This window comes from Kogia breviceps, chromosome X (genome assembly GCF_026419965.1).
Source record: "Kogia breviceps isolate mKogBre1 chromosome X, mKogBre1 haplotype 1, whole genome shotgun sequence".
In the NCBI taxonomy this organism is placed as follows: Eukaryota; Metazoa; Chordata; class Mammalia; order Artiodactyla; family Physeteridae; genus Kogia; species Kogia breviceps.
The window spans coordinates 118,653,664-118,678,836 of NC_081330.1; the positions used below are offsets into that span (position 1 = coordinate 118,653,664).

Consider the following 25,173-nt stretch of genomic DNA (forward strand, 5'->3'; position numbering starts at 1 on the left):
GATCTTAGAGGCGAATTCCTACTCAATACTAATTCTCTCTGACGGCCAGATGCTGTCGTAAAAGAGGAAACAGGTTGATTTGTTCCATTGTTATATCGCTCGTGCCTAGAAAATGCATTGCACACAGTACTTTCCCCATAAATCTAAATGTTTTGGTTGAATGTTGAATTTATTGTTGGCTGCAGTAAATTATGAATATTGAGTACCTCTAGTGTGTAAGGCACATCAAAGAATACAGAGATTACCAAGACACTGCCCTTGCCCTCCTGCAGCATTTAAAGTCCCCTTCGGTGAAACACATACATAAGTAGCCATAATCAAAGGCAAAGGGTGGTGAGTGCTGTTCTCGAGATTCAAAGCAAGTTCAGTAGGAGTAGGGGGAGGTGAGAGAGAATTCCAACAGTTGGCATCTAGGATATTTTTATGGAAGGCACACAATTTGGGTTCGCCCCTCATTGTTAAATATCTTAGTAACTAGTCATTGAAGTACCCTGAGTTCAATTTGATCTCTTTTTGAGAATCTCCATTCCTGGAGCACCTTGGGGTCATCTTTCTAAGTATTCCACTGGACGTCTAGAAGATGTAAGTAATGTGTACCTGACCTCTGAGTGTACTTTGGAAGTCCCTGTTTTGCATATGTGCGTGATGTGAACTTGTTCTTTCTAATAAAAATAAAATATAAAGATAATATCGTTGAGTCTTTAACCTTTGATGCTGTTTTCTCTTCCATCCTTCTATAAAATTGGGGAGTCCGGATGATTCAAAAAAGGAATAAGTGTTATTCTTTGGGAGTGTGTGGAACAGTTGATGAAAGTAAAGAGTGAGTCATACAGGATTAAAGCCAGAGCTATTTAGCATTAGGCAGATTTAGAGATTGTCTATATGGGATCAGTAGGTTATCTTTCCTAGAAGTGTAAGGAGTGTTTCCCGTAAGACTGAGGTGAGTTTCTGGACAAAGATGGGTTTGTTCTCTAACTCACCTCATTACATGCTGTCTGCACCCCCTGATTGTTTTGTGGTTGAATATTAAAGAGCAGGATATCAGAGCCTCGTCAGCAGTTCTTTTGCCATTTTAGTCAATATTCCTACATAAAGAGAGGCTTGTAGGGAAAGAGGAGTATACCCTAAGCCTTTTTAAAAATTGTGGTAAGATAATACATAACATAAAATTTACCATTTTAACCACTGTTCAGTGTACAGTTCAGCGACATTAAATACGCTCACGTTGTTACACAACCATCACCACCATCTGTCTCTAGAACTCCTCTCATCTTGTAAAACTGAAACCCTGTACCCGACAACTTCCCATTCCTCCTGCCCCAGCCCCTGACAGTCAGTATTCTACTGTGTGTCTCTGTGATTTCTACTACTCTGGGTGTCTCATATGGGAGGAATCATATAGTGTTGCCCTTTTGTGACTGACTTATTTCACTTAGCGTAATGTCCTCAGGGTTCATCCATGCTATATACCATGTGTCCGAATTTCCTTCTTTTTTAAGGCTGGATAATATTCCATTGTATGCCCTAGCCTTTTAAGTAGCAATTTTACTTGAAAACCAAGCAATGAAGCATTGCTCCAAGTATTACCTCTTTTCTGATCGAAGCTGTTTCATTTCCTTTCCTTACTCTGAAGGAGAGAAAAATCTTCTCTGGAAATTTCTTTTGGGGAAAAGAAATTTCCCATTTTTGTCTCTAGCTTAAGACATTTTTGGAGACATATTTGACTAAACTGTTTACTTGAAATTTGTCAGATTAGAAAGATGCTTTTTTGTACGTGTCCAGAGCTTCTTATGTGCCTCTGTTTTTAAAAAAAATGTTTTTGTTTTCAAATGGTAGATTGATTGGTGTTTTAACAGTAAGCTAACTGTTCAAAACTATCACAGGCCTACAATTTTTTCACTGATGTCACCACACCAGCATCAGCGACCTGAGAAACACATCCACTGTGATTCTTCTCATTAGGGTAGATTTTCCATGATGCTCCCCTGAGTCTATTTAGCTCTTTTGCCTCTCTGGTCAGGGTCTGAACTTAATGTTCTTTGTACACCATTGGCACTCAGTACCTCTGTAGAATACATATATGTTGACTCAAGAACATAACAGAGTTGGGGTATTTTTCCATCTATATTCACACCAATTTACAGTCACTGCTTTATCCCTGTCATGATTGTGGAATATGGACAGGTTGGCAGTCTATGTTTCTCCAGCCTCTCTTCCGCATCCTTAGTTTCACTGCCTCAGTTGGATCATTGCATCAACCTCCTAATTAATTATCTCCTTGACTTTCACATGCCCTTTTCTTTCTTCTTTATTCGTCCCAATGCCACCAGATCACTGGTCTTAAAGTCACAAATGTGATCATGCCACACCTCTGCTAACTACCAGTTGCCTTTAAGATAAAGCACAAACGGTAACATTGGCTTCCATTTACCCTGCTGGCCTCCTGGCCCAAGCAGCTCTTCCTCCTTTCACCCCACCTACAGGATCCCCCCTTCCATTGGCCCCGTTCTGTGCTGCGAAGCCCCCATTCCCTGCTTACATTCTCACCTTCGCGCCTGCTTTTCTTTAGCTCGAATATTCTCTCTACCATTTTCTACCTGGCAAATTCCTACTAATTCTTCAGAATTTAACTCACGCTGCATCATTGCTGTGAGGCTTATTTCCCCATGTAGACTTGTTAATGGCTCCTTTTTTCTTTTCTATGCACACTTTTATTGTAGTGTTTATCCCTTGGACTGTGATGCTTTATTAATTAATCTGTCCCCACTGCTAAATTTTGAACTCATTTGATATCCAGGACTCGGCCGATCTCATCTTTGTATATGCGGCTTCCAGCATAGATCATGGCTTATGGTAGTTCTAGAAAAGAATGCTGGATAAATGAATGAGTGAGTGAGTGAGTGAAAGAAAGGAAGGAAAGAAGGAAGGGAAGGGAGGGAGGGAGGGAGGGGCAGAGGAAGAGTGGTTGAGGCAAGCCTTCACTTTAGCTGCAGAAAGGAAAACTGAATAAACGTGGCTTTGCCCTCAAGTGTCTCATCCACAGAAAAATGTCATGATCAAATGTGGGCTGCATGTCAGTAGAAAACATTTAGCTAGCTGGACTTTAGTTGCACCTTAAAGGTGAGATGGGATTCAAATATACTGCAGGAGAAGGTGCCATCCCAGGTAAGGGGAATAGCCTGGACTGTGTTGGGAATGAGTAAGTCAAAATATTGTAGAGCTGGAAAGGATCTTTGTGTGTTAATTGAATTCATACAACTACTTTATTAGAAAACTAGGACTTGGTCCGTGTATGCACAGCCAGTTTCATGTTAAAGCACTGGATGAACAGAACTCAGACTGGCCCCATGATATTCCCTGCTCCCATACCATCCTTCTCTCTTCCTTACCCACACCCTTCTCAAATTCTCCAAATGCATCTAAAAGGAAGGCATTATTAATCAAAAGATAGAACTAATCCTCTGGTAGAAGAAAGGCTTGAGATTTCCTTTTATCTGTCGTAACAGCAGAAAATAGTCTTTTGAAAGCGTACTGGCGAACTGTGTTTTGCCGAAGTAGTATATGAAATGGAAATTTACTCTGGCTTGTTTATCCTCTGTGAATAAGATGATCCGACAACAAAATAGCATGCAGGCTCCTCCCTTGGGAACAGTGGGGGGAAAATAGAAACAGCATTTTCATATACGGTCAGACGTTTGGAGAACTGCCTTCTATGATTTTAATGGTGTCTGAATGTACATCCTCCACCTCTTTGAGCACTAAAGTAGGTTTTGACTCCTCCTTCAGCACTGCGTTTCCCCAGCACAAGTGGAAGCCCCTGCTACACCTTCAAAAAGTTATTTTGCTTTGACAAAGAGAAAATCCTATTCCTTCTGTGAATGCATGCATTGTATGGTTCTTTCCAGCTTTTTAGGACATGGTCTCCTGAGGTGTTCAGAAAGCAAACAAGTAAACCAAATGATCAGATCCTGGCAGAAGTTAAAGTGCATGGTAAATTCTAGAAATTGGCTCAAATTCTTAGGTACATCTTTCTACTCAGGCACACGTGTCAGAGAGAGAGAGTGTGCATGTGTGTTTAATATACAAATATTCAGTAAAATGATAGATACTGAAGTATCTACTGGACAGATAGAAAGAGTAAACCCTAGAAGATCTAATGGAAGCATCTGAGATGGAAATAGGTGTCTTATAGTCAAAGTTGGCTATTCATCTTAAGAGCACAAGAGAAAGATGGCAGCCGTTGAGAGATCTGCCAAGTTCCAGCAATCAGAAGTAAACCCTCGAAAGTCTTCAGGGCTTTGGGAATTACATGAGTAGCCATTGAGAAGCAGTATATATTCTGAGTGCTTTGAAATAGATATGGTAAGAGGTGTGATGGTGGAGGGTGATTAAAAGTTGAGTCTACAGGAGAGCTAATGAAGTGGCTTGAATTAGAGAATAGGATCCTCGTCTAGAAAACTGTGGAAATAGTTTCTGTGCTTGTAAGAAAGCCCATAGGCTGAGGTCAAAGAGGAAGGGATGAAACTGAAAGCAGGGACTGGGTGGTGGGTTTGATATGGGAAGGTGCAGTAAGAGAGTAGTCAATGGTGGGTTCCACATTGTGAGTCTAGGAGCCAGAGAGGACGAGCCAAGAGAATTTAGGAGGCAGAAGTGGTGCCCTTTGCCCACCTCTTCTGTGGACTGCTCGATCTCGTGATGTGTCGATAGGTATCATAAGAAGTAGGATTTCTGTGTGCGGATAAGTTTAGAAAACACTGAGAAAATGTTAAGGATAAAATTAATCTGCAACTGCAGGACTTCTCAGAGCCTTTAATATGCTATTATGCAAGGATTAGACCAAGCATCTTGTGTTTCCCAAATTTACTAGATTTTGTGGCATTAGGTGTTTTGGTATTTAGTTGGTTGGTTGGTGGAGCATCTTGGGAGTGTGTGTGTGTGTGTGTGTGTGTGTGTGTGTGTGTGTGTGTGTGTACACATACCTGGATGATAATGACCCCTCCAAGTGAGGGTCCTTTGATCATAATAAGAACTTGAGAAAATGTGAGGGAGCAGGCTATGAAGAGTATTTGGACATCATAGGCAGACAAAGTTCACCAGAAACATGGCTGAGATTGGATTCTTCTTTATGGCAACTAATAATTAATCGGAGATCAGGGTCATGTGCATGAGAACAGGGGAGTAAGGCAGGGGCCATAGAGGTCTAGGAAGACATCCTGGACAATGTGCTGTCACCAGAGATGAGGCTGGAAGAGCTGATAGATGACAGTGACAAACAGTGGGGCTCCAAGAGGAGTCTGGTTTGTCAAGGAGGACAGCTCCCTTCATTTACCTGTTGTGATGTGGTAGGATGCTCATGGTAGGGCAAAGGGTGAGGGGATGGTGCCCCCAAATTCCTGGCTCCACTCAGCAAACACTTCCTAACCCTTCACTTTGTGGAGATAAGAGAATAATTAACATCTAGGTCCTACCCTCAAGGAGTGCACTGTTTCTGAAGAGAAAGGAGGAGAAAAACCGGTAAACTGCTAAGTGGAATACAGCTAACAAATACTTCTAAAGCAGCTGTGAATCTGACAAGGTCTTTAACTCTGGTTGGGCAAGGAGGTTTAATGTAACTTGAATTATCACTAACATTTCAAGACAACCAGGGAAATAAACATTATATGAATAACTAAGTCTTAAGCCCAACTTCATAATCAGAAGACAACTTATTACATTTTATCTTTTCTTATAGCCAAGTTCAAAGGAGACTTACTTATATGAAGCATGGCCCTTTGGAGACGTCAGAATTAACACAGTGGTATGTGAGGTATTGCAGAGGTAACCTCTGTCCGTAGAATGGAGCTACAAATATATTTTTTTCTTTCACTGGACCATGCATTTGATTAGAATTTGGAGTTGTATTTTACTCTGGCATACCTTCTGTCGATAGCAAGTCGTTTAAGCTGGGCCAGCCAAAGACGGGTGAATTGACAATTGCTAATGTAAATTTCCCAGCGAGTAGAAAAGCCTTCCATTAGAAGTACGCAGGCACTCCATTGTATGGACACTCTTTTGTACTAGTTCTCTTCTGGCTCAGACAGGAGCTGGCTACATAAGGGGCTTCTGCCCTGCTTGTACCGCTCCCTGCTGAGCACCAAGCAGACTTTTCATGATACCGTCAGTCATAGATGTTCATGAAAGGAGCGTGTAAGAATACATATAAAAAGTTGGCGGGGAGTTGGGTTTTTTTTGTTGTTTTTTTTTTTGCTGTACGCGGGCCTCTCACTGCTGTGACCCCTCCCGTTGCGCAGCACAGGCTCGGGATGCGCAGGCCCAGCGGCCGTGGCTCACGGGCCCAGCTGCTCCGCGACACGTGGGATCTTCCCGGACCGGGGCGCGAACCCGCGTCCCCTGCGTCGGCAGGCGGACTCCCAACCACTGCGCCACCAGGGAAGCCCTGGCAGGGAGTTTTAATAGCAGTTTGTATAGCTCTCTGATTTGTGGTGCAAAAGGAAAGCTGAAAAGTTGTGGATATGGTCATATACAGTTACTGTTTTGTTTCTCTTCTCATCGCTCTCTCCCGTAGCCTGTATCTCTCTGTTTCCTGTATATTGACGGGGATTTGGGATAGCAATGCTGAATGGTTGGGCACCCCTCAAAACACCACTCTGGAGAACCCAGCAAATTGCTGTTTCAGTGTGTGCAGTGATGTCCAGTGTCCTCTTGCCTTTCCATCTGCTTCGCTGTCTCACATCGAGCGGGTATTTAACAAATCTGTACTGGACAGAAAGGGAAGGTACTGTCAGATACTAATGTAGTCAAAGTCGTGCCTTCAAAGAGCCATCCTTTATCTTGTATTTTACCAGCTTTTTGAAAAGTCATGTCTTGTGTTTGGCTTTGTGTAAGCACTTGAGTGATGTCTCCGTATAGCTTCTCAGAAGATCACCCTCTTCTAGAATAGGCGTCAGAAAGCCTGGTCTACCAACAGGGGGGCTTCACCAACTGCTCGGATGCAAGGAGCTCTCTCACTCCTCCCCCTACCCAGCAAACCTGGTTGCCTTTGTGATTTCAGAGTTTTCTGTAGTATTATTGGAGAAGAGACTTTCAAGAGATAGGACATAAACTTTCTCCTCCTTAGCATTGTCCTATAACTGGAAACTTTTTTACACTCAAAGGAGTTTGCATCTGAATTAGAATAAAGTCAGAGGAGTGATTTTGCACTTGGTTTGAGCAGGATCCTGGTCTCACACTCCAGCAGTTGCGAAGAGAAACAGATATATTACTCATTAGGAGACTGGATTCCACCGGAGTACAATCCAGTGATTGTCTTTCCTACAAGCATTAGTTTCTTCATTTTGGCACAGAAAAGAAAAAACATTACTAGCTGTACTAACTGAAATCATATGTGGGTTATCTGTCCTGAGGCTGTGTTGTCAGATCTTACAGAGCTAGGAGTATATATGATGCCTCTACTGTACACAAAACCCCCCGAAACTTTACTTAGTACTTTTGTCAAGAGAGCCAACAGGAGAGGGACTTCTGGTATTACATATTCAAAGGGAAGAATTTTTTGAATTATTAATTTTTAAAAATCAGGTTTTAAATGGAGATTAGGGTGTGACAGGAGAGACAAAAGTTGACACCAACTTGGTGATTACTGTGTGTTGAAGTGCGTTGATAGTAATAGTCTGTAGAGCTTTCAGCTCCATAGATTTCATACATACATTTCATCTCCATATGTACATCCACTCCCAGATCCAGCAGCAGCCTCTGAGTTGGGGAGGCAATCAGAGCAGAGTATCGCGGTTGTGGGTCCTAGGAAGTCTTTAGCCACAGCATGGAGTAGAAGAGGACATGCTGGGCTGAGCTATGGAGAAGAGGCCAAGAGTCCCTCCATCGAAGGCATGCGGTAAAATGGGCCTGTTTGCAGATCTCTTAGGAGGTGAAAGAGCTGTGTCCTGAGCAGCATCAACACAGCTCCTAAGTGCGTGGCCCGTGCTTGTCCTGGATAACACCTTCTTTGTGACACCCAGGAAGGCAGGAACTCTGAGCTCTGCCAAGGAAGCCACAAGTGGAGGTCCCGAATGCTCTTCCATAGCCGCTGCAAGCCTAGCATCCTTCTTTACTGCCTGCAAGGTGGATGAGAGATGCATGGATGTGATTCCCCAATTTGTCCGTCCATGGAGGCCTGCACTGTGGCTGACCTTCAGCTGTGTAGCACCTGTGTGTGTACTGGAACTTGGCATTGCTCTCATGATGCGTGCCCTTTAAAAGCTGGGGATTCTGTTCACATTTAGCCCAATGGACCAAACGTGTTTTCAGAGGTAGGGGAGGCTGGAAGCCTGGTGAGAACGCAGTAATTCACTACCTTTGTCTTTGTTCTTATATTTGGAGGAAGGGCAAGGGATAGAGCTTCTCAAATGGGATGTTTGGAAAGGGGTCGGGTGTTTGGGGTGGATGCAAGCGTTGCTAACTGTCCTTTAGTGTGTGAGGGCCTCCTCCAATGAAGAAGTGTCCCACCCCAAATGCCAGTAAAGGGAAGCACCACAGAGGAGCAGCAGGGCTTGGCTGTCCCTGAAGGTCGACACAGTCATGGGGATCTGCCCACTTGGCCTTCACGGTAGTCGGAGCCCCGAGAGGCTAGATACAGTCTTCCATTTTTGGTTCAAAGCGGTCTTACCACCCATTCATCCATCTGTCCATCCATCCATCCATCCACCCTTTCGGTACTCCTTCAGTGAAAGGTCTCATGGCCGCCTGTGCTCCCCCTCCTTCTCCCTCAGTGATACTGACACATTGTCTGCTCTACTAAACTTCATTGCCTCTCTGAACCGACTCATTCAGTAGCAATGCCAAGTTCTTATGCCAGTGAGAATAGAGAAGGGCGAAGGCATTTAGTGGAAGGAGGTAGAGAAGAGAGGAAGAAGAGTGAAAAAGATGTTTTATAATTTGTCTAGGTATGAGAATAGGTGCCCGAGTTGTTCATCCCAGCAAAGGGATTTGGTTAATGCTAATGGAATCCCTCCTACATCTAGGTTGGTGGTTCTCAAACTTGAACGTACACCAGGATCCCCTGGAGGGTGTGTTCAGACAGAAGCTGCTGGGCACCATCCCCAGAGTTGCTGACTGAGAAAGGCTGGGGTGGGGCCTGGGAATCTGACTTCCTAACAGAATTCCCAGGTGAGGCTAGTGCCGCAGGTCTGGGAACCATACTACTCTAGGTCTGGGTCCTAGAGAAGAGAGACACCTGAACAGCTCTCATCTCTGGGACGCCTGGAAGACCAGGTGGAGAAGGGAGGAACTGGCCTTACTCTAGACCTTCCTCGAGGCCCATGAGGAAGAAGGAAGGAGTTAAGGTCTAGCATCCCCAGAAGGTGAGTGCAATATCAGCTTCACCACCCCCCACCCCGATGCTGGGATCCACACAGAGACCAGTGTGCTGTATGTTCTGAAATAGCAAGAAAACAAATAATAGAGTAAGCTTTGCTTTCTTATGTCTTTCTGCTCAGAAGTAAGTATATTTAGCTGGTGGCCTTTCTTGATGTCTGTTAGCTTGGACGCACTGGTAAACCAGGACATCAGAGTTGGAGGGCAACACTTCCTTTTGTTACCAAGTAAGGGGGTGTCGTAACAATACACAACCTGTGAAAGTTTCTCTAAAGGAAGGCATCTGGCTTAAGGCCCAAACCACTGGATGTCTGATTTTTTTTTTCAGGAATGGAAGCAAAGTCAGGATTGGACATAGTGCTTACCGCTGTATTTTCCTGATTTTCTGTCTCTACTGTCAGCAATAACTAAAGGATTAATCGTTTTTGTTTTCTTCTTCCTAATGTGTTAACAGCAGGGATGCTTTATTCTGGTCCACAAAAGGGAAAAACAAAGAGAGTGATGGAGATGCTGTTGGAAGTGTGAGCAGGAATGCGAATGACACTATGAGTGCATCTGTTTTTAGTGTCAATTCCTGATTTTTCAAGATGATTCTAAGAACAGTTTTTCATCACATGTGACCTTATGGCCAAATAACAGCAAGCTTTTTTGCTCCTTGATGTTTCCTCGGAATCACACAATGTTATTAGCTTGAGTATTTAGTGGCGGTTGAGAAGCGACATAGTATTTTGAGTTTCATTTTTTATCCAATATAGAAAGCCCTGCAGCACTAAATAAAAATGTCACCATGTAAAATGTAAAGGCTTTCTGTCACAAATGTTTTTAAAAATTCACTAAGGGCTAAGGATTAGATTTATCTTACACTCTTTCTGTGATTTATTCATATTTAATGTTAGTTTCAACATTTGAAGCATGAAGAACTTTTTCAAATTAAAAACTGTGGTGAATCAGTCGTATTTGAAGAAAAATTCCACCGTGCCAGTGTGTCAACCATGCAGTTCATTCCCCTTCATGTGTTCAAGGAGCAGATATGTTTGGTTTCGCCAGGGGCCGAAATTCTCCCTGGGGAAACTCCTCATTGTTGGGGAGGTTCATGCAGCTGCTTGGTTCTGAGAGCTGTTTCCCTGGTATCAGTCGACGTTTTCCTTGGGCGTTAATCACCATCACACAAGCGTGATGGCCAAGGACAGGAGTGGGGACAGACCTCACCTTTGGAACCATCATTTTGCTTCTCGTCTCGTTTTTCATTTTTGTTGCTTTGAGCCGCTGAGTTGCCTGTGTTTGGGGGAATATCTTTAGTTAGAGACAATATCCAGTCTTTTCTATGGATGGTTCATAAATAATGGATGATAATAGAATTAGTTATGAATGAAAAGAAGAAAATGAACTCAAAACAGACTCTTTTTTTTTTTTTGCTGCGGTACGCGGGCCTCTCACTGCTGTGGCCTCTCCCGTTGCGGAGCACACGCTCTGGACGTGCAGGCTCAGCGGCCATGGCTCACGGGCCCAGCCGCTCCTCCAGGACTGGGGCACGAACCCGTGTCCCCTGCATCGGCAGGCGGACTCCCAACCACTGTGCCACCAGGGAAGCCCCTCTTTTCTTTTTTAACTACTAAATAGATGCCTCGGGTCTGCAGCATTGGCCTTTTTCAAAGCCCTAGAGGGTTAAAAGGCTGGTGGGAAGGAAGGGAGCTGCCGCCCTGCTTGTTCCGCCTTTGGAGCAAGTTGGCTTTCAGATGGCTAGAAGGAGACACGACAAGGCACAGTTGCCCTGGACACTCTGACTTCTGCCTGTCCTTCCACCTGCCCGTCACCTGTCTGTCCTTCTGGCCCTCTATCCTTCCATCCCTTCCTTCTTTCTGTCCTTTTGTGCCTTCCCTCTTCCTGCCCTTCCTTCCAAGCTGCAGACACTTTGAACACCTCCTCTGGGCCATAGATTTGAGTCAGCTTCTCATAAACCGAGGGGAAATGTCCCTGTTTTCTCTGCTGAAAGTAATCAACCTTCTAATAAGAACCAAGGAAGAATGGGAATAAGAGATACGGAGTTGCCTACAAGGATAAAGCCTTTTTAACTTGGTTTTCCCACCTATCTGTCACTGAGGTCCAGGCCTAATGGAAGAATGGCAGCCAATACACAGAGCAATACCAAAACTTAAGTATGCGGTTTTTAGGACCAGTTGGAAGCATTTCGTCATCATGATCTTGATCTTTTTTATTCCTTTGCTTGATGGCGAGAATCATCTTGATGAGTAAAGATCATCTTTTTTCCCCTCAGACTATTGGCAAGAAGTTACCTCCGACTGCAGCAACTCCAGACTCATCAAAAACAGAAATGGACAGCAGGACAAAGGGTGAGTTTCCTTGTGTATCTGTTTTATGTTTGAAAGCAGTGAAGGGTTTTATAATCATTGAAACCCTTTTGAAAAATCCTTACATAATCTTAATGGCTTTTTTAAAGCACATGGGGAAAAAATGCACACAAATATGTTTCTTTAGGCTCTACCAGTAGGACAGGCACAAGTTCCTCGATGGAACAAGATGCCTTTTTTATTTTTCTTTCTTTTTTTTTTGCTGTACGCGGGCCTCTCACTGCTGCAGCCTCTCCCTCTGCGGAGCGCAGGCCCAGCGGCTGTGGCTCATAGGCCCAGCCGCTCCGCATCATGTGGGATCCTCCCGGATCGGGGTACGAACCCGTATCCCCTGCATCGGCAGGCGGACTCTCAACCACTGCACCACCAGGGAAGCCCAAGATGCCTTTTTTTAAAAAAAATAAATTTATTTATTTAGTTATTTGTTTATTTATTTATGGTTGCGTTGCTGCGCGCGGGCTTTCTCTAGTTGAAGCGAGCAGGGGCTACTCTTCATCGCGGTGCGCAGGCTTCTCATTGCAGTGGCTTCTCTTGTTGCGGAGCACAGGCTCTATGTGCACAGGCTTCAGTAGTTGTGGCTCACAGGCTCTAGAGTGCAGGCTCAGTAGTTGTGGCGCATGGGCTTCGTTGCTCCATGGCGTGTGGGATCTTCCCAGTCCGGGGCTCAAACCCATGTCTCCTGCATTAGCAGGTGGGTTCTTAACCACTGCTCCACCAAGGAAGTCCAAGATCCTTTCTTGCCATTTGTTTCTCACCCACATGCAGAGCCAGGGCTTATCCGTGTATACCCAGAGCAAGTTTGCATAGTTCACGAGGCAGGAAGATTATAGATGATGGCAGCTCAAGCAATTTAGGGATTCATAGGCCTTCAAATCAGAGAGGCTTTATCTTTTAGCCTGACCACTCAACAGACACTCCCAAATCTTGACTTACCTGCCACTCTCCTCAGCACATCTCTAGTTGAATTCCTATAGTTACAAATGTCTTTCTTCTGTTGAGTTGGATATGCTCTTCCTGTATTTTTTACCCATGGGCTCTAGTCTCTGGGTCTATATTGATATCAGCCCATTTTTCTCCTAGCAGTCCTTTAAGTATCTGGGGACAGTTGTCTCCCCCAAACCTTCCCACAGGTCAGTATTCCCCATTCTAGAGTAGCCAGATAATACAGAATGCCCAGTTACATTTGAATTTCAGATAAACAATGAATAATTTTTTTTTGTTTTTAGTAAGTGCCATGCAATATTGGCTGTTTGTCTGAAATTCAGATGTAACTGGGCATCCTGTGTTTGTATTTGCTAAATCTGGCAACTCTCCAATTCCTTTAGTCATTCTTCCAATAACTGGGATGTTCTGAACGTGCTCTAGTCAGAAATAAGTGCTTCAGTTCCTTCTAGGGATTTTAACTTTTTTTTTGCAGCTTCAGATTTCCTTATGAGGATAATGTGGACAGACTACTAATGTAGTTTGGAAAGCCACAGGTTGAGAGAAGATATATCATACATATGTAATTATGACTAATATAAGAGCAAGCATAGATTTATTCTTTTTGTTGCCGAAAAATATGCCAGGAACTCCTTTTGCAGTGCAAAACAGGTAGTTTTGAGAGCAAATAAGGGATACTGCCTTAGGCATTAGAAAATGAATTTATGGGACTTACCAAGCCCAAGATGGTGGTTTAGATAAATACGTTCACGGATGTTATAGATGCAGCCGCTAGAGCTCTGTCTTAATGTTTAAGGTTCGGATGACGTTTGCATGCCTTCAGTCTGTTAATGGTACAATCAGACTGTGGCTAATAGGCAGGAAGAGCGCTAGTCTAAGGCTCTGATCCAGCAGTTCTCAAACTCGAGTGTGTCCCAGAATCACCTGGAGAGCTGGGCCTCACGTCCAGAATTTCTGAGTCAGCAGGTCTGGGGTGGGGCCTGAAATGTTACTTTTCTAACAAATTCCCAGGTGCTGCTGCCGCTCTGGTCGAGGGCCCACCCTTCAGGGAGGGCTCTGAGCTTCTAGATGTTCCCAAAGCCAAACTGGCCGCGCATTTATTCACGCGGGTTGTAGGGTTTGCATGCTTAAACCTACCTTTAGGCACTAAAACCATCAAGATTCTTGAAGCGGCCTGAAATTTTTTTTTCAAGAATTCACAGTTAAACCTCTTCTGATAACATTTCCTCTTGCTGGACAGCAGCCTATCCTTCCTTCCATTCAACTGCTCATTCTGTAGTTCTGGCTGTTGACAGGTTTCTAAATGATCCAGGTTATTAGGCAAGTTTGCTGGGATGGGTGGAGTGGGGGATGGGCAGGAGAAGGGGAAGACACATCAAACCTCCAAGGTAATTGGAATGGAGTCCCTGGGACAGGCTGTCCTCGTGACATGTGACAACCAGTGGCCTTCACCAAGCTCACTCTTGTTTGCGGAAATAATAATCTGAGAAACAGAGACATTTTTTTAATGGAAAAGAGTTTCAAGAGAAGTGAAAGAGAAATTCCCTATAGATTGTTCCTCTCTCTGCAGAGTAAATAGTTCCTTGGGTGACCGGTGAGTTGCTTTTGGGGGAGACTAAGCAGGGGGGACCTGAGTGTCACTTGTAAGGTTGTGGCACAAAACAGGACAGTCTGCAGGGCATACTTAAGTGACCAATCAATCCTCAGGCCTCAAGAACTGACCTTAGGATAAGAGCACATCCGTGATATTTTTTTTGTACCCTCTGTAATGTCTGCAGGCAGGAGACTCAAGTCTTTTTTGGCAGGATTAGGTGGTGTGGGTGGAAGGTGTTTTATAGCAGAGCTGGCCAGTAGAAATACTATGTGAACCACATACAAGATTTTACACTTTCTGGTAGCCACATAAAAACCAGAAAGGAAACAGGTTTTAAAAAAAAAAAAAGAAACAGGTGAACTTAATTTAAATATATTTTATTTAACTCAGTATATCCAAAATATTATCCCTTTAACATGTAACCCATATAAAATTATTAAATGAGATATTTTCATTCTCTTTCCATATGAGTCCTCACAACCCAGCGTGTATTTTCCACGTATGCCACGTCTCAACTTGGCCTAGCCACCTTTTGAGTGCCCAATAGCCACATGTGCCTAGGGGGCCACCATATTGGACAGCATAGTTTGAAAGTAATTCTGGGATCTAAGATGGGCTTTCTGGACCTGGATTTTAACACAGTTCATCACGCTCAGCTCCCTTGAGCATGTGGGAGGATCCTGAGTCTAGCCCAAGCCTTGTTCACTCCTACAAGTATCTATTAACTATGCCCATCTGTAGATGCATCACAGGGTGGGGATGAGTTGTTAATAAAGAGTGGTTTTACAGCGCTGGGTGGTGTGTTTTGGCTAGGAGTTAGGAAGCACAGATTCTAGAACTAGCTCTCTTATTAGCTAGCTGTGTGACCTTGGGCAAGTAATTTTATTTCTCTGGCCTTGTGCTCTTCGTGGTCTGCCTTGTCTGTGAAGTCAGAGGGTTGTACTAGAGTGAAGCCCTCGGGTTTCTCCCAGCATCTTCACTCTCTGATTCAATTCCGAAAGCTTTACAATTCAGAGTGAAAGCTTTCCGCATTCAAAGAATTGAACAGCCGATGGGAGAGACAAAAGGAAGATGCGAACAGCTGAGTTAGAAACATGAGAAGATGTCATTTGGCAAAGATGCCATGGATATAAATATGTGTGTAAGCGGCTGGTAGGTCGGGAAGAATTATCGCTGTCAGTGAAGACTCAAGAGATATATATTGACAGACGTGTTTTCATGGACCCAGAGTAAGAATTGCTGCAGTTTAATCTCACCCCTCACACACTCTCTGGCTTTCATTGTAAAGAACAAATTCTGGGGTAACAGTTCTCCCACGATTTCCACGAGGCGCCCTAGTTCACTAGAAAGCCCCTTCCATTTGGAACCTTTCGCTGCTTCTGGATTTTGATGCAACACCCAAGTTCAGGTGGAAGGACAGAGAGTGCTGACCCACTTTTAGAAATGACTCGGAGCTTGGGAACAACACAGCCTCCTTCCTTCTGGATGGAAGTCACACCCGTAACGAAACTTGCCCAGCGGTACAGAGGAGAGAACCCCCTTCCCGCATAGCTGTCTCCTTAGCGCGTTCAAATACAACCTCACGTCATGAGTAAGTTATGATGATTCAAAAAATGTTCATGGGGATTGCTGTCTTCTGAGGGAAAGTGAAACTCAGCTGATCAGGATTTATTTAAACAACTAACATCATCTCCCCTCCCCCAATGAAGCTTTTATGATACTGAGATTCATCGGAAATGTGGGCTGGGGAGCAGATTGCCATATTTTTCATAACAAGAGGAACACTGTTTAAATATTCATCAATGAAGTGCTCTGAGGTATTTCCAGCTCCCCACATCTGGAGTTCCCCCTCTTTCTTACTCCAGTTGATGCAGATGATTTGTGGCCTCGGTGGGATAGAGAAATAGCCCAGAGAAATGATTATTTAGCAACTTCTTGAACAAACAGTTCAGTCTTAGAGATGCAGAGGACCAGCTGAGCAGGTGGGTTGGGGAAAAAAATAGTCCTTGACAGAATTTGTACAAAGGCAGGTCAGGCTTCTGAATAAATGATGGCTGGAGGGACAAAGGCTAAACTTTCTCAGTTTAACCTCCCCTCACGTTATTACCAGACGCTTGTACCACCTTTCTGATCACTTTGTCCCTTGACTTGCTTCTTAGGAGTTGTCCCCTGTGATGGTGACACATAATGCCTTGTGGCTATCATTGGTCCCTCGCAGAGGGGGCTGTGTCTTCTACCTGACATCCCCACCACCCAGTCCGGGAAAGTGCCATGGACTCAGTGGGCACTGGCAACAGTGGTGGTTGGGCGGATGGAGAATTAGAAATGGCTTCAATTTACCAGGCTCTCTATAAGACTCTAACAGAGTCTTGTAAAAGCAGCATAATAGCCACGGGTCTCCTTTCCCAAGTTCACAGTCACTGGGAAGAAAAGAACACATTTATTGACCCTCGAGCTTATTTCAGATTTCTGGAGGGTCGGCAATGGTTGCTCTGTGGGGCTTGACAGACCCTTGTTCTTTCTAGCAACAGCCCCAGCCCAGTCAGCCCAAGAGCGCCAGGGACAAACTAGGCTAGTCTGACAAAGTCAAGTTTATGGGCTCATTGCAACGAGGAGACTGCCCAGGAGGACCTGTGGAGCATCGCACCAAACAAAAGAAAACTGAGCAGTTACAGATTTGGAGGAGAAATGGAAGTGAGTGAAATGTAAACGAAGCAGCAGTGTTTTGATAGGCCCCAAGCAAAACAGGGCTGTGTGAGTCGGGCCACATCAGGTCTCTCTGTGAGCTGGACCACCACCAAGTTAAGATAGACGTGCAGGGCTGTGTCCAGAACCCCTTACATGAGGCCCTGCACTTGTGTGGGGATTCAAGGCTTCTTCTCTGTATCACACTGATTTGTTTCTTTCAGCCAAGGGTGAAACGTTTCATTCTTACTAATACAGTATAAGAAAGCAAAATTTCTGATAGTCTGTGGTCTTAGAGGACAGACTTTCTCAGAGAGTAAGAAAGCAGTCGTCGCTCAGCAGAGGGGTTGTTAGGACCCTTTCCAGCTGTAGTGTGTGTGCTTGGGAGAAATGCTATTTCCGGTTCATTCTGCAGCTGGCTCTGTCTGCGTTTGTATCCGCATTTGCAGATTTTTACTTTCTCAGTCTGAGCTAATTTTTGCTCTGTCACCACATGTTTGAATAGGAGAAAAAAGGGTCAACTCCCTTATGTTGGGATTTTTCTCAGCCTTACCTAGGAACTCTTTTAATCTATTTTGCCAGGATAGGTATTTTTTGCTCACTTATCTTCTCCAAAGCTCACTCACCCTCAGGCCTGGGAATTTGGGCACATCCAATATGAAACATGTTTCCTACCCAGCCCTTTAGCGCCTCCCACACCTGTTATGTACTAAAGCCCCCAGGCTCGGTGTCTCAGGTCCCCGCTGTCCCTAGGATGCACCTTTCATCAAGTGCCCCCAGCACAGACCTTGCTGTCTGGATTCAGAGTGAGGGGTCCTTCTGCTAGGGTGCCCAGCCTACCCATGCTGCAGATGACCTGGATTTCAAATACAGCCCACTTGGAGGAAAAAAGTGAACTCCCTTTCTGCTATCCTGGTGGATTTCCTTCCTCCCAAAGACTCAGCGCTTCTCCTCTGAGCAGGAGAAGGTGCCACTGAGACGAGCCATGATCTACTCCATATACTAGAGAACAGAAAAGCTTCCCTTGCTTGTCAGGTTTTGATTTCTTTAAGAAAAGATTGTTTTCTCTTTTTAAAGTGAGAGAATAGAAAGTCATATAACTCACAGCTGTGAAATAATTTGAAAGTCATATTTCCAGCAACATCCAAGACCAGAGGGGTCACAGTCAGCTTTTTTGTGGAGGAAGGCGTTTTGTGAAGACCGGAGTTGACAATGTAGTGACGAATGCATTGTGTTTTGTTTCCCTGTCTGAGTTTAGGTAGAGACCAGGCTTTCTCCACATTGGCCCCAGATCATGCTTTGTTGGGGTGCTGTCCTGTGTCCACTGTAGGATGTTTAGCAGCTTCCTGGCCTCTACCCACTAGATGTCAATTATACTTATTACCGCCTCCCCCCACGTTGTAACAACCATAAATGTCTCCAGGCATTGCCAGTGTCTCCTGGGAAGCCAAGTCACACCAGCTGCGAACTACTGGTGTAGACTGTCATACGCCCCAGGAGGGCACTCCTATATCTCTGCTGCCGGGCACACACTGGACACTTAGTTAATATTTACTGAACAAACATATTCATCTCACCCCTCCCCACGAGCCCCGGATCCTCAGACTGACGCAGAACTGCATTTCTCACTTAAATCTCTCATACAGCACAGACAGCCTTGGCAGTGCCGCCGCGCTGGCCCGCCCTCCAGGTCCCCGCGGTTGTTTGGCTCCTTCCTGGCATTTTGCTAATACCCATGGCTAGATCAGTGTGGTCCCCAGACCAGCAGCGTCAGCATCCCCTGGGGACTTGTTAGAGATGCAAATCCCCAGGCCCTGCTCCAGCCCTATGGAATCGGAAACCCTGGGCTTCCTGTTTTTACACGTCCTCCACCTGATGCCAATGCCCACTCAAGCATGAGGACCACTAACGTAGACTCGTGTTTCTTAAGCATCCCTGCTGATGAGAATCACCCGGGGTTGGGGGAAAGTGGTGCTGGCTTAGCTGCTGCATTCCTGGTCCCACCTCAGAATCCCTAGGGAAGGGATCTGGGAAGGCATAGAAGAAACAGGTGCCCTACAGCATTCTTGTCATCGGGAATGGTTGAGAAACACCCCTACTTCTCCTCCTCCTCTGGTCAAAGTGCTAGAACATTGTCCAGGCAAGGGCCAGTGCCATTTTGCTCTTCCCAGAAGGGACCCCGAGTCTCTCCTTTGGGAAGTAGTTTCCCCATTTCTGAATCTCTGAGGCTTTAAGGCAAACACATCACTCTCATTCTCTCCTCACTGCTGCCTTGTCCAGAGCTCTGTGTATACCTGCCTTATTTCCTCTCCTTGATTAGAAGCTCCCTGAGAACCAGATAACTAGTCTTATTTTACTTGTTCTCTTTTCCCCAGAACATGATAGAAGTCAACACCCTTACTGCAATTCCAGAATACAAAAAGCTCCCGAAAACCAAAAGGTTTTATCACTCCTTGGGTGATAAAACTTGTCCCGGACTAATGTGCATCTAGGTATAGTCTTTCTTTATCCCACTTGGGGTGACGAATCATCCATTTGCTGCAAAATTTTAATGTATTTGATGGTTGGGTGCAGCCCCAGACTCCAGCTGGGGATGTTACATATTATATGGCATGTGCAATATATTTCCTTTCTAAAATCTGAAAACTTCTGTCCCCAGGGCTTCTGGATAAGGGCTTATGAAGCAGTAGTGTCTCTGATAATATTTGTCAGTTTAATGAAAGAAGTTTCAGATTTTGATGTTGGTGAAAGTAGACACCACTGAGCTTGATGTGTTTGTTCTAGTGTCCCAAAGGAAAAGGAAATTTTCAATTCCAGGCATGACCTGGTACTTTCCATCCCTGCTGAAAGTTCTGGAAGGCTTCCTACCAGACTTTGTGCCACATGGGGTTTTGATCTTCATGTCCTAGATTGAGCCCACAGAATTGTTCTAAATTTAATGTTATTTTCTTGGTGTGTGTTTATATGTTCTCTTTGCTGATATGTTTATTCTGTTTCTTCTGCTTTTTTCTTTTTTTTAAGGTGAGAGTATTTTCTTACGTTTGTTTGTTTGTTTTTTGTATGAATAGATTATACAGCCAGCTGGAGGGTGTTATCGGATGTGGTCATGTGATTTCAATTCTGTGAACAATCTGTTTTTAACCTCGTGTAAATTTCTAGAAATTTAGAGATTGACATAATGGGTTTTTTGGGTTTTGTTTTATTGTGGGTTTTTTTTTTTTTTTTTTTGGAGGTGGTGTGAATTATGACTGGACTTCTTGGCGTATCTTAAAATTGGAATGCCAATCATCACTTAGTAAGGGGCTCTTGATTGGGAACTGGGCAAGAGATTCAGGGTCCTTGACCCTTCTGATATTGTACACCACATTTTCTCTGCACCTTTGAATGTGTCTATGTTTTTGTTTTCCTTTTTCTGGAAAGACAGAATCATTGCTTTTTTATCAGATTCTTAAGGGACTCTAAGACAAAAAAGCTTAAGAACGGACTTAAGGTTTCAGTCTTATGCTAATTTATTAGTATTTTTAAATCTTTCTAAAGAAAAAATAGAGGCAAAATCATCTTAATTACTGGATAAATTGTGCCTTTATTTCTTTATGTGTGTATTCATTCCTATTTGATCTTGGACTAAGTAAATCCATCTAATTGATGAATAGAAGGAAAATGCCTGCCTCCAAAAATTAACTTCAGTCCTTTCGTCTCTACTTCTGTCTGCTATTCATTTAAAATTTATAATCTTCCCACATTCAAAAAGGATTTGGAATTATACTCTTCTTTCAAGACATATCAAATGCCTCCTCTTTTGTCATCTCTCTCCTGCGTGCAGTCTTGCCTTTCTCTGAAACACCATGACACTGTTCGGTCATAGTGAGTTGATGCTTATTTGTGTACTTGTCTTTTCTTACTGTCGTTCTTCTCCCCTCGCCTTTCTCCAGGCATTAGGTTGTCACTTCCGTGCGAGGGTGGGAGGGCGTGGTTGGACTGACCTGTATATCACAGGCCCAGGAACTGACAATATCTTTTTCATGGTAGTGACTCAATAAATGCTTGAATTAAAGTAGGGAACATCTTTGTTCCATATACTATAAAGCTAAAAATCGTATTTTCAGAGTTCATAAGCTTTTTTGCATTTGAATTTTTTTTTTGAGTATCTTAAAACCATTGGAACATCCAAACCAACATAATGTTCTTATTTTCCAGTACTGCTGAATTAGGGCCCAAATGCCTCAGAAGTAAAAACAAATTCTTCTTTTCAAATATATCATCATAACTTAAAATGTGAGGCAAAGGGTTGCCATGTTTGGTCCGGCGTGTTCTGAGTTACCGGCGCTCATGACTAGAGCTGTGAACTGTCAGAGCCGGCGAGGACCTATAGCCCGGGGTGCTCCTTGACGCCTCCAGCATTTCACTGGGATGTTTCTGGGGACCTGGGTGGGAGATGGACCAGCCCCACTCTCTAATTTAACCAGACAGCTCTGTTTTTAGTTGTTTTACACTGGAGTTCTGGAATAAGTGTAAATTTGCTGAAAGTGTCCTGCTGAAGTTAAACAAACTCTCCTCTTGGCGCTCCTTGGCCGGCCTCACTTTTACATGTGAGGACACGAGGTCCAGAGCTACGGTGTGATTGCCTCAGGTTGTGTGCTTGGGAAAGACCAGGGGGGACCAAACCCAGTCTTGACTATCCTGACCTTCTAGCCCAGAATCTTCTCCTCCTACTTTGCTATCCCACAGATTTTCCTCTACTTTTTAGGTGTTGCTAGAGGATGATCAAGAAACATTGAATGGGAGCTGTGTCAGGTTCTGGGGATACAAAGAGGGGCGAGGTATGGTATGGGAACCTGCTTGGCAGAGAGAGGTAGTTGATGGTAGCCACTGGCACCTTTATCTCCTCCTTTTATCTAAAATTGGTGCTTTCTAGATAGTTTTGTGTCTAAGGTGTCACATACAAAACAGCAGAGCTACATGGTGGAAGTGTTCTAAAACTGGGTTATGGTGATGGCCACACAACTATATAAATGTATTAAAACTCTTCAAACTGTACAACTAAAATATGTGAATTTTATAGTATATAAATCATACATCATTAAAGCTGTTTTTTTAAAAAGGCAGAGGGACACCTACCCTCCTATAGCTTATAGGAAAACTGTGGGCATAAAACAAAATGGCCCCGTGAAACATTTTAAAGGCATGTTAGTACTTTCTTGTAAATGTTTTCTATGTTGGTTACAAGTCAATTCCATAGTCATTTACGAACCTCCTACTAGGAGGCCAGGTCTTAAGGTAGCAAGGGAAGAGTTGGGGGAAAAGGGAATGACAAAGATACATGGCAAGAAGGTTTGGTGGGGGAGGCAGATTATAGTGAAGTGTTTCAGAGGAGGTTATTGGAAGTGTCCTCTTTCTTCTACTGAGTTCCTTCATGTCAGGGAACCTTCTGCTTTGAGTGATAAATACCTACCTGACCACAAAGTAATGATAAACAATAGAGTTATATTAAGTCAGGTAACAGGAGATCCAGAGACAGGTGCCCTGAAGTTGGTTAATTCAACAGACATCTCAATAATGTCAGGGCTTAGGGTCACCTCCTCTTTGATTTTTTTGGCTTTCCTTTCATAGGTGAAATGTGGCTGCAACAGCACCAAACTGTGTACCATCTCCCAACAAGGATGAAACAGTGTTAAAAGCAAAAAGGCAGGGGCAACTATTTTCCTCATGTATCTTTTTTTTATCTGGGAACAAAATCTAACCGCCCCCCCCAGCACATTTCCTCTCACGTCTCATTGGCTGGAAGTGGATCACATGCTCACCCCTCAACCAGTCACCAACAAAGGGGAGAGAAATTAATATTATTTGCCTAAGAAGACCTAAATTTGCCATTTCTCCAAAAAGACATACAAATGGCCAACAGGCACATGAAAAGATGCTCAATGTCACTAATTATTAGAGAAATGCAAATCAAAACTACAATGAGGTATCACCTCACACCAGTCAGAATGGCCATCATTAAAAAGCCTACAAACAATAAATGCTGGAGAGGGTGCGGAGAAAAGGGAACCCTCCTACACTGTTGGTGGGAATGTAAATTGGTGCAGCCACTATGGAGAACAGTATGGGGGTTCCTTAAAACACTAAAAATAGAGTTACCGTATGATCCTGCAATCTCACTCTTGGGCATATATCAGAAGAAAACTCTTAATTCGAAAAGGTGCATGTGCCCCAATGTTCATAGCAGCACTGTTTACAATAGCCAAGACATGGAAGCAACCTAAATTGTCCATTGACAGAGGAGTGGATAAAGAAGATGTGGTACATATATATACATATATACAGTGGAATATTACTCAGCCATAAAAGGAATGAAGTAATGCCATTTGCAGCAACATGGATGGACCTAGAGATTGTCATATTAAGTGAAGTGAGACAAAGACAAATATCATATGATATCACTTATATGTGGAATCTAAAAAAATGGTACAAATGAACTTACTTACAAAACAGAAATAGACTCACAGACATAGAAAACAAACTTATGGTTGTGAAAGGGGATGCTGGGGGGTGGGGGAGATAAATTGGGAGTTTGGGATTAACATATACACCCTTCTACATATAACATAGATAACCAATAAGGGCCTACTGCATAGCACAGGGAACTATGTTCAATATCTTGTAATAACCTATATGGGGAAAGAATCTGAAAAAGAATGTGTGTGTGTGTGTGTGTGTGTGTGTGTGTGTGTGTGTGTGTACCTGAATCACTTTGCTGTCTACCTGAAACTACCACAACCTTGTAAATTAACTATACTTCAATTTTTAAAATGATTATAAAAAATATTATTTGCCTAGACGTGCTTGACTCATCCCTAGGGCTGAGGGAGTGTTCCCTATTCCTGAGTATAATGCCTGAGCAAATTAGGATTCTATGAACTGGGAAGGGGATGGGGAATGGTGGCCAGGAAGTTAACCAACTATGTCTACCACACTTAATTGACTTTTTTTTTAAAACATCTTTATTGGAGTATAATTGCTTTACAATGGTGTGTTAGTTTCTGCTGTATAACAAAGTGAATCAGTTATACATATACACATGTTCCCGTATCTCTTCCCTCTTGCGTCTCCCCCCCTCCCACCCTCCCTATCCCATCCCTCTAGGTGGTCACACAGCACCGAGCTGATCTCCCTGTGCTATGCGGCTGCTTCCCACTAGCTATCTATTTTACATTTGGTCGTGTATACATGTCCATGCCACTCTCTCACTTCATCCCAGCTTCCCCTTCCCCCCTCCCTATGTCCTCAAGTCCATTCTCTATGTAATTGACTTTTTTTGATGGAAAGGAATAAAAACATGACTTGTTCCTCTTCTTTGTTGGCCATGGATGTCTTATCTTCTGTGTAAAACGTTTCCATGATTTTGATCCAACAAATTATTCTTAAAGCCAGGACTCTGCAGGGCAGTTCTTCAATAATACTGTATTTATTTCAGTGTTGCTGTAAGTTTTGAGGTTGGGTAGTCATATTTCACTAGCACAGTCAGTAGGAAAATTGGTAAGGAGCTGTCATTATCCAATATAAAGATGCTTAACTTTTTCCCTCCCTTGAGAACATTTGGGCCAATTCAGAATTTGGGAGGTTTGCTGTAACGAATTTAAGAGAGATTGGAGCTATGTGGGCTTAGGAATATAGGGGCGGATTGGTATTGATGGGATTTAGAACTAGTGCCTCTTAGCACAAGTTAAGGAGCAAAAGGCATCAGCTTCCCAGAGTACCTAAGACAGAAGGTTTCCAGCCCTAGGATAGGGGGTGTAACTGATATCTTCAAGCCATTGGACAGAAAGCAAAAGCATCTGTAAACAAAGTAATTCCCTCTCTTTCCCTCTCCCCTTTCTTCCCTCCTCCCCTCCCTATTCTCTGTCATATCCCAACGTGAGACCACAGTGTGTCTGTATTATAGACTTTTTATTGTGTTGATTTTATATATCACTCTCTTTGATTGATGTGACATTAACCATAATAAAAAGAACCCCACATTTTAGTGATAAAAAGTGTACTAGGGACACTGTAATTGAAACTTATGTATATAGCTCTAGGCTGTAATCTGTCTGCAGGAATTGGCGTAATCGTTGGGCAATATTTAAGGCCATTCAAAGCCATTAGGGTTGTTGACGTTGATGCAGACTAATAAATGTCCCGGTAGATACTAATTCTCTTGAATTTTTCTTTCCACCT

The 25,173-nt window shown here is 43.6% G+C and overlaps 1 protein-coding gene across 17 annotated transcripts in view; it reads left to right on the forward strand.

Annotated features, from left to right (window-relative positions):
- Positions 1-25,173, forward strand: part of SH3KBP1 (SH3 domain containing kinase binding protein 1) — a 341,435-nt gene that overhangs the window by 219,812 nt on the left and 96,450 nt on the right. For all 17 annotated transcript variants that reach the window (XM_059050822.2, XM_067023819.1, XM_059050824.2 and 14 more), the window contains one exon: positions 11,642-11,717. In XM_059050822.2, coding sequence (XP_058906805.1) covers positions 11,642-11,717 — 76 coding nt within the window. The remainder of the gene's footprint in view (positions 1-11,641; positions 11,718-25,173) is intronic.